This window comes from Pongo pygmaeus, chromosome 2, assembly GCF_028885625.2.
Source record: "Pongo pygmaeus isolate AG05252 chromosome 2, NHGRI_mPonPyg2-v2.0_pri, whole genome shotgun sequence".
Classification (NCBI taxonomy): domain Eukaryota; kingdom Metazoa; phylum Chordata; class Mammalia; order Primates; family Hominidae; genus Pongo; species Pongo pygmaeus.
Genome location: NC_085930.1, coordinates 163351360 through 163366273, shown reverse-complemented (window position 1 = coordinate 163366273; position 14914 = coordinate 163351360). Strand labels below are relative to the sequence as shown.

The 14914-nt window shown below is 39.6% G+C and overlaps 1 protein-coding gene across 1 annotated transcript in view; it reads left to right on the top strand.

Moving 5' to 3' along the window:
- Positions 1 to 13043: 13043 nt before the first annotated feature.
- Positions 13044 to 14914, top strand: part of GPR149 (G protein-coupled receptor 149) — a 104374-nt gene continuing 102503 nt past the window's right edge. The window contains exon 1 of the mRNA XM_054479943.1: positions 13044 to 14580. Within this exon, the coding sequence (XP_054335918.1) occupies positions 13600 to 14580 (981 nt within the window). The 5' untranslated portion in view covers positions 13044 to 13599. The remainder of the gene's footprint in view (positions 14581 to 14914) is intronic.

Below are 14914 nucleotides of genomic sequence, written 5' to 3'. Positions count from 1 at the left end.
TGTATAAATATATTTTATTACATAATATAGCATATTATTATGTATTTTAGAATAGACAGGGTGTATGGATATGTCTAAATCTCACAAATGACCCAAACATTCTACCAATCAGAGATAATTTTACATTGAAATATTCCTCCTTCATATAAACTAAGAATCAACAAAATGTTTTTTGAAAAGGGCCAGATAGTAAATATTTTTGTCTTTCTTGTTCACATAGCTCCTTTCAGAGCTACTCAGAGTTAAACTCTGTTGTTGCAGCTTGAATGCAGCCATTTAAGAAAAAGTAAATGAACGGGTGTGACTGTGTTCTGATAAAACTTTATGCACAAAAACAGGTCATAGTTTGCCAACCCCTAAAATAAACCAAGAAATGTTTCAAAATCCTTGTTTTAACCTAGTGAGGAAACCTTAGACCTCAATAACACAGTTACTTTTCTGATGAAAGACATAAGATAAAACATATTTTCCATTACATGCTCCAGATATCACCTCAAGACAAGATAATTATGCTTAAAGAGTGCACAGAGTGCTCAGGTTAAAAAGCAAAGCTGTAGCACTTGGCAAAGAGAGAAATTACTTCCAGGGCAATGTATGTCATTCATTTTGCAAAGGATTGGAAAGAGCAACCATCTTTGAGAACATGGTTGATTAACTTTTGGTACTTAAAGTAAACTTTGAGCAATTGTAGGTGTAGAAAGTGAGGTATTTCTGAAAATGCTAAGAAAGGCATTATTTTAAAAGGAGCAATATCCCAATACATCCTGGTATGGGACAGAAATAATGAGGGTGTAGGGGATGGTACATCATCATCAAGGATTAGCATAACATAAACCATACAAGATGAAGAGAAAGGGACTCTATCAGAAACAAAAACCATTGTCATAACTACATAACAGTTTTCACCAGCTCTCAAATAAAAAAGAAACTAAAAATTAATAGCAGAACTCCCTTGCATATCATTTACAGTGATGATAATTAGCTCAGGGTAATATTCTATTCTTGAAATACTGAGCTGTTTGAAAGAATTTCTGTGAAATCTTGTAACTCAAGTGGACCTCATAATAAGGCACAAGGGTTCCCCCTGCATTACCTCATCACTAACTTAAGGCTTAGTCAACTTTATTTTTTTGCATCAGAACATTCTCATCCCAAGCATTATTTATTATATTGAGTCCCTTGGGATGAGAGGTTATTTTCAAAAAGAGGAATTTAAGGAAGGTGATAATATGAAAAATGATTAGACTGTAAGATTCACAAGAACAGTAACTACAATGTTCTGTTTACCACTAATGTACATTGTCTGATTGCTAGACACTCAAATAGTTGTTGAATAAATGAATGAATGAATGTTTATAGTATATTATTATGTTTAGGATGGCAGTATATTATTTATATTTTTATTCTACGGGATAGGTTGAGTCATTCCCAATCCATTTAACAGCTTCACACAGCTCTATATGAAAGCTCTCTTCCAGATATGTTTATTATACAGCTAAGTAGATGTTACATAACTACTATGGTTAAGATCCATGTCCAGAATAGGTATTATTAAAACTGAATAAATAACACCCCCTAATGAGAAAGCTTTTTCTCTCTAGCTGTTCTACTTTTACACATAAACACACATATCTTTAACATTTTTGTGTCTTATCCACGGAATCAGTTAAAAAAAAAAGTAATTTCCCATTTGAGAGACCTTTAAAACAATCCCCACAAATGTCAAGTACTGTCTTTGAGCTGATAGCATATTAATCAGGTTTCTAAAGACTATATTCACAAAAAAGTCTCTCTGACTTTGAGCCATGTGAAATTGTGTCCTTAACTCATAGTTATTAGATAGTACTAAGATGTTGTAGGTTTTTAATGATACATTGAAAAAGAAGAAAATAAATCAGAGCATTTGTGTTCTCCTATGATGCCAAATTACTAGTCACTTTCTTGGAAAGCTATCAGCTGAACAGAGTATGCATGTATTTTATATAATGTAGATATATATACAATTATATAAATTATAAATTTATATACTCATATCTATTTGTATTTATAAAATATGAATTTTATTTATATGTTTTATGCATGAAATTGAATAATTTATGGACCTTTCACTTGAGATTTGTTGATAAGTTTGTAAGCGTCTTATGCTAAGCCAGTACTCTAAAATGTTTTGGGTGCATAGCACTCTATTTCTAAAAACAAAACAAAAAAAATACCTTCATGATTAACTTTATCTATGATGCTTTATTTATTTTTATAAAACTAAATTATTTCATTTGGTCCTGTGGTAACTTTTTTATTGTCAAAGCCCCACATTGCTAAGAATGTTATTTTATAATATTCAACTATAACTTTTTACACTATTTCGTAGTCTTTGAGGATTTTCAGATATCATGCTCTGAGAATTTTTAGATATAGTGTGGACTTTTAGAGAAATAAATTGCCTGTAGTGCTTTGCAAAGATATAATTACATCAGGGCTTCATAAACTACAAGCCTAATGGAATTATTGCCATGTAATTTTCTGTAGGTTGTTTAAATTGTCTGCAATTTATTCCTGTAAAATTTCTGTAATTTAGCACTCTGTAGGTTGTTTAACAGTTTATAATACTATATTACATATAGTACATGTTTTAAATTAGCCAAAGAAGCAGTGAGATAAAAATAAGTGTCTTCACCTAAGCTATTCTGGCAGAACCATAACTTTTATTTAAATTAATGTAAATTTGCATTAACAAATTTAAAGACAGAATTCACAATCATTGAAGATATAAAGTTCCATTATAGGTGAGACAGATGAACAAAGCTCACTCACAGGAACTGAGTAAAATTTTTTAAGGCACAAAGAAGCTTCTTAGAAATCTTTCTTCATGGTCTCCTAAAAGTTATTCTGATTATAGAAAATGCACTGGGGTGGAGCCAAGATGGCCGAATAGGAACAGCTCCAGTCTACAGCTCCCAGGGTGAGCGACGCAGAAGACGAATGATTTCCGCATTTCCAACTGAGGTACCGGGTTCATCTCACTGGGGATTGTTGGACAGTGGGTGCAGAACAGTGGGTGAAGCACACCAAGCATGATCCAAAGCAGGGCGAGGCATCGCCTCTCCCAGGAAGTGAAAGGGGTCAGGGAATTCCCTTACCTAGCCAAAAAAAGGGGTGACAGACGGCACCTGGAAAATCGTGTCACTCCCACCCTAATACTGTGCTTTTCCAATGGTCTTAGCAAACAGCAAACCAGGAGATCGTATCCTGCACCTGGCTCAGAGGGTCCTATGCCAACGGAGCCTTGCTCATTGCTAGCACAGCAGTCTGAGATCAAACTGCAAGGCAGCAGTGAGGCTAGGAGAGGGGCACCCACCATTTCTGAGGCTTGAGTAGGTAAACAAAGCAGCCTGGAAGCTTGAACTGGGTGGAGCACACCACAGCTCAAGGAGGCCTGCCTACCTCTGTAGACTCCACCTCTGGGGGCAGAGCATAGCCAAACAAAAGGCAGCAGAAACCCTTGCAGACTTAAATGTCCCTGTCTGACAGCTTTGAAGAGAGTAGTGCTTCTCCCATCACGCAGCTTGAGATCTGAGAACAGACAGACCGCCTCCTCAAGTGGGTCCCTGACCCCCAAATAGCCTAACTGGGAGGCACCCCCCAGTAGGGGCAGACTGACACCTCACACGGCTGGGTACTCCTCTAAGACAAAACTTCCAGAGGAACGATCAGGCAGCAGGATCTGCGGTTCACCAATATCCGCTGTTCTGCAGCCTCCACTGCTGATACCCAGGCAAACAGGGTCTGGAGTGGACCTCCAGCAAACTCCAACAGACCTGCAGCTGAGTGTCCTGACTGTTAGAAGGAAAACTAACAAATAGAAAAGACATCCCACCAAAAACCCATCTGTACGTCACCATCATCAAAGACCAAAGGTAGATAAAACCACAAAGATGGGGAAAAAACAGAGCAGAAAAACTGAAAATTCCAAAAATCAGAGCGCCTCTCCTCCTCCAAAGGAACGCAGCTCCTCACCAGCAATGGAACAAAGCTGGATGGAGAATGACTTTGACGAGTTAAGAGAAGAAGGCTTCAGACGACCAAACTACTACAAACTAAAGGAGGAAGTTCGAACCCATGGCAAAGAAGTTAAAAAACTTGAAAAAAGATTAGATGAATGGCTAACTAGAATAACCAATGCAGAGAAGTCCTTAAAGGACCCGATGGAGCTGAAAACCATGGCAAGAGAACTACGTGACGAATGCACAAGCCTTAGTAGCCAATTCAATCAACTGGAAGAAAGGATATCAGTGATGGAAGATCAAATGAATGCAATGAAGTGAGAAGAGAAGTTTAGAGAGAAAAGAATAAAAAGAAACGAACAAAGCCTCCAAGAAATGTGGGACTATGTAAAAAGACCAAATCTACGTCTGATTGGTGTACCTGAAAGTGACAGGGAGAATGGAACCAAGTTGGAAAACACTCTGCAGGATATCATCCAGGAGAACTTCCCCAATCTAGCAAGGCAGGCCAACATTCAGATTCAGGAAATAGAGAACGCCACAGAGATACTCCTCAAGAAGAGCAACTCCAAGACACGTAATTGTCAGATTCACCAAAGTTGAAATGAGGGAAAAAATGTTAAGGGCAGCCAAAGTGAAAGGTCGAGTTACCCACAAAGGGAAGTGCATGAGAATAACAGCCAATCTCTCGCCAGAAACTCTACAAGCCAGAAGACATTGGGGGCCAATATTCAACATTCTTAAAAAAAAGAATTTTTGACCCAGAATTTGATATCCAGCCAAACTAAGCTTCATAAGTGACGGAGAAATAAAATCCTTTACAGACAAGCAAATGTTCAGAGATTTGGTTACCACCAGGCCTGCCTTAAAAAAGCTCCTGAAGGAAGCACTAAACATGGAAAAGAACAAACAGTACCAGCCACTGCAAAAACATGCCAAATTGTAAAGACCATCAAGGCTAGGAAAAAACTGCATCAACTAATGAGCAAAATAACCAGCTAACATCATAATGACAGGATCAAATTCACACATAACAATATTAACTTTAAATGTAAATGGGCTAAATGCTCCAATTAAAAGACACAGACTGGCAAATTGGATAAAGACCCAAGACCCATCAGTGTGCTTTACTCAGGAAACTCATCTCACATTCAGAGACACACATAGGCCCAAAATAAAGGGATGGAGGAAGATCTACCAAGCAAATGGAAAACAAAAAAAGGTAGGGGTTGCAATCCTAGTCTCTGATAAAACAGACTTTAAACCAACAAAGATCAAAAGAGACAAAGAAGGCCATTACATAATGGTAAAGGGATCAATTCAACAAGAAGAGCTAACTATCCTAAATATATATGCACCCAAAACAGGAGCACTCAGATTCATAAAGCAAGTCCTTAGACACCTACAAAGAGACTTAGGCTCCCACACAATAATAATGGGAGACTTTAACACCCCACTGTCAGCATTAGACAGATCAACGAGACAGAAACTTAAAAAAAGATATCTAGGAATTGAACTCAGCTCTGCACCAAGTGGACCTAATAGACATCTACAGAACTCTCCACCCCAAATCAACAGAATATGCATTCTTCTCAGCACCACACCACACCTATTCCAAAACTGACCACATAGTTGGAAGTAAGGCACTCCTCAGCAGATGTAAAAGAACAGATATTATAACAAACTGTCTCTCAGACCACAGTGCAATCAAACTAGAACTCAGGATTAAGAAACTCACTCAAAACCACTCAACGACATGGAAACTGAACAACCTGCTCCTGAATGACTACTGGGTACATAACGAAATGAAGGCAGAAATAAAGATGTTCTTTGAAAAAAACGAGAACAAAGACACAACATACCAGAATCTCTGGGACACATTCAAAGCAGTGTGTAGGGGGAAATTTATAGCACTAAATGCCCACAAGAGAAAGCAGGAAAGATCTAAAATTGACACCCTAACATCACAATTAAAAGAACTGAAGAAGCAAGAGCAAACACATTCAAAAGCTAGCAGAAGGCCAGAAATAACTAAGATCAGAGCAGAACTGAAGGAGATAGAGACACAAAAAACCCTTCAAAAAATTAACGAATCCAGGAGCTGGTTTTTTGAAAAGATCAACAAAATTGATAGACCGCTAGCAAGACTAATAAAGAAGAAAAGAGAGAAGAATCAAATAGACCCAATAAAAAATGATAAAGGGATTTTACCACTGATCCCACAGAAATAAAACCTACCATCAGAGAATACTATAAACACCTCTACGCAAATAAACTAGAACATCTAGAAGAAATGGATAAATTCCTCAACACATACACCCTCCCAAGACTAAACAAGGAAGAAGTTGAATCTCTGAATAGACCAATAACAGGCTCTGAAATTGAGGCAATCATTAACAGATTACCAACCAAAAAATGTCCAGGACCAGATGAATTCACAGCCGAATTCTACCAGGTGTACAAGGAGGAGCTAGTACCATTCCTTCTGAAACTATTCCAATCAATAGAAAAAGAGGGAATCCTCCCGAACTCATTTTATGAGGCCAGCATCATCCTGATACCAAAACCTGGCAGAGACAAAACAAAAAAAGAGAATTTTAGACCAATATCCCTGATGAACACCAATGCAAAAATTCTCAATAAAATACTGGCAAACCGAATCCAGCAACACATCAAAAAGCTTATCCACCATGATCAAGTGGGCTTCATCCCTGGGATGCAAGGCTAGTTCAACATATGCAAATCAATAAACAATCCAGCATTTAAACAGAACCAAAGACAAAAACCACATGATTATCTCAATAGAAGCAGAAAAGGCCTTTGACAAAATTCAACAATGCTTCATGCTAAAAACTCTCAATAAATTAGGTATTGATGGGAAGAATCTCAAAATAATAAGAGCTATCTATGACAAACCCATAGCCAATATCATACTGAATGGGCAAAAACTGGAAGCATTCCCTTTGAAAACTGGCACAAGACAGGGATGACCTCTCTCACCACTCCTATTCAACATAGTGTTGGAAGTTCTGGCCAGGGCAATCAGGCTGGAGAACGAAATAAAGGGTATTCAATTAGGAAAAGAGGAAGTCAAATTGTCCCTGTTTGCAGATGACATGATTACATATCTAGAAAACCCCATCTTCTCATCCCAAAATCTCCTTAAGCTGATAAGCAACTTCAGCAAAGTCTCAGGATACAAAATCAATGTGCAAAAATCACAAGCATTCTTATACACCAATAACAGACAGAGAGCCAAATCATGAGTGAACTCCCATTCACAATTGCTTCAAAGAGAATAAAATACCTAGGAATCCAACTTACAAGGGATGTGAAGGACCTCTTCAAGGAGAACTACAAACCACTGCTCAAGGAAATAAAAGAAGATACAAACAAATGGAAGAACATTCCATGCTCATGGGCAGGAAGAATCAATATCATGAAAATGGCCATACTGCCCAAGGTAATTTACAGATTCAATACCATCCCCATCAAGTTACCAATGACTTCCTTCACAGAAGGGGAAAAAACTACTTTAAAGTTCATATGGAACCAAAAAAGAGCCCGCATTGCCAAGTCAATCCCAAGCCAAAAGAACAAAGCTGGAGGCATCACGCTACCTGACTTCAAACAATACTACAAGACTACAGTAACCAAAACAGCATGGTACTATTACCAAAACAGAGATATAAACCAATGGAACAGAACAGAGCCCTCAGAAATAATGCCACATATCTACAACTATCTGATCTTTGACAAACCTGACAAAACCAAGCAATGGGGAAAGGATTGCCTATTTAATAAATGGTGCTGGGAAAACTGGCTAGCCATATGTACAAAGCTGAAACTGGATCCCTTCCTTACACCTTATACAAAAATTAATTCAAGATGGATTAAAGACTTAAATGTTAGACCTAAAACCATAAAAACCCTAGAAGAAAACCTAGGCAATACCATTCAGGACATAGGCATCGGCAAGGACTTCATGTCTAAAACACCAAAAGTAATGGCAACAAAAGCCAAAATTGACAAATGGGATCTAATTAAACTCAAGAGCTTCTGCGTAGCTAATAAAACTACCATCAGAGTGAAGAGGCAACCTACAGAATGGGAGAAAATTTTTGCAATCTACTCATCTGACAAAGGGCTAATATCCAGAATCTACAATGAACTCAAACAAATTTACAAGAAAAAAACAAACAATCCCATCAGCAAGTGGGCGAAGGATATGAACAGACACTTCTCAAAAGAAGACATTTATGCAGCCAAAAGACACATAAAAAAACACTCATCATCACTGGCCATCAGAGAAATGCAAATCAAAACCACAATGAGGTACCATCTCACACCAGTTAGAATGGCGAACATTACAAAGTCAGGAAACAATAGGTGCTGGAGAGGATGTGGAGAAATAGGAACACTTTTACACTGTTGGTGGGACTGTAAACTAGTTCAACCATTGTGGAAGTCAGTGTGGCGATTCCTCAGGGATCTAGAACTAGAAATACCATTTGACCCAGCCATCCCATTACTAGGTATATACCCAAAGGATTATAAATCATGCTGCTATAAAGACACATGCACATGTATGTTTATAGCAGCACTATTCACAATAGCAAAGACTTGGAACCAACCTAAATGTCCATCAATGATAGACTGGATTAAGAAAATGTGGCACATATACACCATGGAATACTATGCAGCCATAAAAAATGATGAGTTCATGTCATTTGTAGGGACATGGATGAAGCTGGAAACCATCATTCTCAGCAAACTATCGCAAGGACAACAAAACCAAACACCACATGTTCTCACTCATAGGTGGGAATGGAACAATGAGAACACTTGGACACAGGAAGAGGAACATCACACACTGGGGCCTATTGTGAGGTGGGGGGAGGGGGGAGGGATAGCATTAGGAGGTATACCTAATGTTAAATGACGAGTTAATGGGTGCAGCACACCAACATGGCACATGTATACATATGTAACAAACCTGCATATTGTGCACATGTACCCTAAAACTTAAAGTATAATTTAAAAAAAAAGAAAATGCATTGAGAATGATTTTTTTCCCTCAGGAGGATATTTTAAAGAAAATGAAATTATGGCTAAGGAGAGAGTTTACAATTTTCAAAAAACTCATCACTCATATATAATAATGTTCATGAACTCAATTTACAACCTTTTACCAACCTTTATGTTTTATAATACATATAATGCATTATAAATACATATATACATTTATAATACATGTAATGCATTCTAAAACATATTTATGTATGTTGTACATACATATATAATACATTATAACACATAAAGGCTGGTAAAATATTGCAAATTAAAATTTTATAAAATGAGACATTTCAAATATTCTTTGAAAGAAAGAAACGCAGAAATAAAACTTTATGATTATCAGTATCCATTGAAAGTGTTCCCAAGGATGGAGAACTAAAAAGGAGTTACTAGCAAATATGTATCTGTTGTGATTAAGAATGCAGAACTGGAGGGAGGAGCCAAGATGGCCAAATAGAAACATCTCCGGTCTACAGCTCCCAGCGTAAGCGACGCAGAAGACGGGTGATTTCTGCATTTCCAACTGACGTACCAGGTTCATCTCACTGGGGAGTGCCAGACAGTAGGTGTAGGACAGTGGGTGCAGCACACCGTGTGCGAGCCAAAGCAGGGCAATGCAACGCCTCACCCGGGAAGTGCAAGGAGTCAGGGAATTCCCTTTCCTAGTCAAAGAAAGCAGTGACAGATGGCACCTGGAAAATCGGGTAACTCCCACACTAATACTGCGCTTTTCCAACAGGCTTAAAAAACGGCACACCAGGAGATTATATCCCGCACCTGGCTTGGAGGGTCCTATGCCCACAGAGTCTCGCTCATTGCTAGCACAGCAGTCTGAGATCAAACTACAAGGTGGCAGCGAGGCTGGGGGAGGGGTGCCCGCCATTGCCAAGTTAGTTGTTTGATTAGGTAAATAAAGTGGCCCGGAAGCTCGAACCCAGCCCACCAACGTGGCACATGTATACATATGTAACAAACCTGCACATTGTGCACATGTACCCTAAAACTTAAAGTATAATAATAATAAAATTAAAAAAAAAGAATGCAAAACTAAACTACAATTCTAAAATCTAACTTAATAATTGTGTGACTTTGGGCAAATCAATTAATCTCTCATGCCTCTGTTTGCTCACATATGAAAGAGAAGCAATAATATATCTAACAATATTGGGATGAGCTGGGATATTATCCATTATCAGTCAACTCCACAAATTCAGTGATTTACACAACAAATTTTACCTCTCATTCATACAAAATTTGCTTTTGGTTCATACAGATCTCCAGAGCAAGCCTTAATCTCTCAGTTGGCTCAATATTTCAGGCTGCTTGAATCTTATACTACCTTCATATAAACAGGAGCCTCCATGCTATCACAGAGAAGGAGAAATCATGCAGACCCAAGCATTAGTTCTTGCTGGCTTCCACCTCTTATTAGATGACAATGTTGATTATTGTAATGTAGGCAGGAAATAAAACAGAGATAAGGTTAACCTGAACTTTTAAAAATTGTATCATTTAATTTTAGAACTGGAAAGGTCTCTAAAAATAATCCAGTCAAATCCCTCACTATGCTTTGAATGTGTCCCCCAAAGCTCATGTGTTGAAAACTTAATACAGGTGCAAGAGTCTTGGAAAGTGGGGCCTAAAAAAAGATGATTCGATCACGAGGGTTCTGCTCTTATGAGTGAATTAAGGCCATTACCTCAGAAGTGGGTTAGTTACAGAAGGTGGGCTTGTTATAAAAGTGAGACTATGTGCAGAGGCTCACACCTATAATCCCAACACCTTAGGAGGCCGAGGTAGGTGGATCACTTGAGGCCAGGAGTTTGAGACCAGCCTGGGCAACATAGTGAGACCTTGCCTCTAAAAAATACAAAAAAAAACATAACTGGGCATGGTTGCTCAAACCTGTATTTCCAACTACTTGGAAGGCTAAGGCAGGAGACTCACTTGAGCCCAGGAGTTGGAGGCTTTGGTGAGCTATGATGGTGCCACTGCCACTCCAACCTGGGTGACAGAGCAAGACCCTGGCTCTTTAAAAAAAAAAAAAAAGTGAGTTCAGCCCCCTCTTTCTCTCTCTCTTTCTTTCTCTCATGCTCTCTTGCCCTTCTACCTTCTACCATGGGATGATGCAGCAAGAAGGTCCTTGCAAGATGCTGGAAACTTGATATTGGATTTCCCAGCCTCCAGAACTATGAGAAATATTTTTTTCTTTATAAATTTCACAGTCTGTGGTATTCTGTTTTGGCAACACAAAATGGACTAAGACACCTCTTTATTTTACAGATGCAGAAACAGACACCCAGAGAAAGTACAAGAATTCTTGTCCTAGGTTACCTATCCTGCAATAGCAGAGTCTAAAGTTAAATTCAGATATCTCTACTAGCTCTCTCCTGGCTGCAGTTCTACTACCAACCTTTGGAAATGTGCTAAAGCATTCTTGTTTCTTCTGTAATAGCCCAAAGAACAGTACAACATGGTGATTAAGTATCACTTTTCCAAATTTATATTTAATGGAAAACCCAGAAATGATAATAATAATAGGGGAAATGTTCTCAGACCTGAAATGGTACTACAGTAGCTATTATTAATTTCTATTCATTGTATATTAACAATCTGAGACTTATTGTCCAACCTAACTGAAAATGCAGGATTCAATACCATATTGAAGAATAATATTTTTGCTATGGCAAGGAAGAATAATGTTTGTGAGAAGAGGCAGAATGGCATGTCATGGAACTTTGAAGTCTTCAGAAATAAGATTTGTTTTTCATCATACTTTCTGAATCAACATTATTTTAAAATGAATGTACTCCCAACCTTTCCTACTCACACAGCCCTACACAGTCTATACTATCAGTAGGGAGAGCTAGAGTGCTGAGCTAGCTGTTACATGTGTTTTTTGTTTCCATTTGCTGAGTGAGGGGGAAAATCAAACAATCAACATATCAAGATAAGTGAAATACCTGCTGTGTTTATTGAAGGGTGTGGCTGGTAATGACTAATGCAACCATTTTCTACTTGAACAGATTCAGGTTCAAAATGATACTTCGGTTATTTCTAAAATGAAAAGAATGATCGCAGGTCTATTACCACTTCCAGTTATTAAATCATTATCATATCAACTGTTTCCTTTCCCTTCCCCTGTTTCCATTTAGACCTCCAGCACTATATGGGAATGCAGCCATCTGGTCATGAGGTTAAGCTGAGAAGAATGCTGCCCTAAAGCATCCTGGGAAATGCTGGACCAGAAGTACTTCTGTTAGTTACTTCTTTGCTAAATCATGCATCTTGCAAAATTGACCATTAAGAGATACAACTATTGTATGTCCCAAATACTCTGGTTAAAAATGTGGGGTGATCTTCCTTTTAGGCCCTATGTAATATCTTCCGACTTTATGGATACTTAGACATATCATTTATTCCAATGACAGCCTGCTTACTTGATGCCATTGACAGAAAATAGTTATAAATAAATGTCTAAAGCTAGTGTGGCTCTATCCAAAGATTCTGTATAATCCCGTTTAGAGTGATGAGGACTGTAATGACAATCTTAAGTACACTATTTTTTTTTTAAAGAAATCTGATACATCTTACTCTTATACATGGGATTGATGATATTCTTCCTCCAACGGATTATGAACCAGGAAGTCTAGGTAAGAATAAAAGCAGTCCCTTAGTTACTGGAGTAGCTTAGACCTCTCACAGGTGATATTTGTAGTTCACATCAAGCCTGAGCAAGTATTTGGGCTAGTTTTACATGTTGAAACCAAAGGGGAAGCTTAGCAAGTACACCGTTTCTTGCTTTGAAAGAGTCAGTCTAAGATATACGTATATCATTTTGTTCACACACTGAACTCCCCTCCCTTTTTTTCCTGCTTCTCTCCTGCTTGGAGCTGACTCCTCCTTCCTGCAGCTCCGAGGATCACAGGCTGATTGAAGAACACAGCGGTTCAGATGGGATTCTGTGCACCAGCTCCCTCTGACTGGCTCGCGCTCGCCCTCTCTCTCTCTCTCTCTACCTTCAAAGCTGAAACCTACCTGACAATCTCCTGCCTTTGAATCCAGCTCTGGAACCAAATGCATCATTTTACTGCTCTTAAAAGTGAACAGAGTTTGATTATCTCAAGCTACAAGCTGCTTTGCTCCATAAGAAGGACCCCAAAGGATCCAGACATCATTGGTTTTTAATGTACCTGAAGAGTTTTTCTTTTTATTTTTTTTTTTGGCTTTCTTCCCTGAAACTTGATGGTGGGAAGGAGTTTTTGCTTTGTTTTTAATTGGAATGTTGAAAAGTTGTTCGGGGTTTTTTTTTTTTTATGCTTGAAATGGAACATAATTTTTAAATATAGCTTGAGTCAGAACTAAAGGAGACATGCCTAACCATTTCCTGCAGGACTGACCAGAAGAACATCTAGAGGGGAACTTGGTAGGAGGAATGAAATCTGATTTGCAGCAGCCGGTCTTTCTTTTGAGAAAATTATCAGACTCATTGATAAGGGAAATTAAATATTGACCAAGGACAATGCCTTTATTTCTCAGTAACTTATCAACAAATGACTCTAGCCTGTGGAAAGAGAATCATAATTCTACGGACCTTTTAAATCCGCCAGGAACCCTGAATATCTATCTTTTTTGCTTGACATGTCTCATGACTTTTGCAGCCTTGGTGGGCAGCATTTATTCACTAGTTTCCCTGCTGAAAATGCAGAACAGAACTGTTGTGTCCATGCTTGTGGCTTCCTGGTCTGTGGATGATCTCATGAGCGTCCTGTCGGTGACGATCTTTATGTTTTTGCAGTGGCCAAACGAGGTCCCCGGTTACTTCCAATTTCTGTGCACCACCTCTGCCTTATTGTATTTATGCCAGGGCCTCTCTAGCAACTTGAAGGCGACTCTCCTAGTCTCTTACAACTTTTATACGATGCACAGAGGTGTGGGGAACCAGACAGTCTCCAGAAGATCGGGCCAGGTGCTCGGCGTGGCGGTAACCGTGTGGACAGCCAGTCTGCTGCTCTCGGCGCTCCCGCTGTGCGGCTGGGGCGCCTTCGTGCGCACGCCCTGGGGCTGCCTGGTGGACTGCTCCAGCTCCTACGTGCTGCTCCTCTCTACCGTGTACGCTTTGGCCTTCGGACTCCTCGTGGGCCTCTCAGTCCCACTCACTCACCGATTGCTGTGTTCGGAGGAGCCGCCGAGACTCCACTCCAACTACCAGGAAATTTGCCGTGGAGCTTCAATTCCTGGGACCCCTCCTACTGCGGGGAGAGTGGTTTCCCTGTCCCCAGAGGATGCTCCGGGCCCGAGTCTGCGGCGCTCTGGGGGATGCTCTCCGAGCTCGGACACCGTGTTCGGACCGGGTGCGCCCGCTGCCGCTGGGGCTGAAGCCTGCAGGCGTGAGAACCGGGGGACTCTCTATGGCACCAGGAGCTTCACCATGAGCGTAGCGCAGAAGCGCTTCGCTTTGATCCTAGCGCTTACAAAAGTCGTCCTTTGGCTGCCCATGATGGTAAAAGTGCAGTTTCTCACAAAGCGCGAGTGTGTGTGCCAGACAGTGTAAATGAGTGTTGGGACCGGCTTGGGGAGTCACCAAGAGACACACAGTGAAGTCCGCTTCCAAGTGTATCTCGCTGGGTTTTAGACATGCACTTAGAAGAAGGCAGTTCGGGATAGGGCTAGTTGGCTTCGAAACCTTTCAAATGCATTTGAAATGTTTCTCCTTTCAAAAGTCAGGGGCGTGTGGATCGCTTTCCGTCGCGAGCGACTTAGTTTTCCCTATCGGTGGTGGCCAAGGATATTGTCTCACACAGCAAAATCTGAGAGTATTCAGAAAAGGAGAGAGG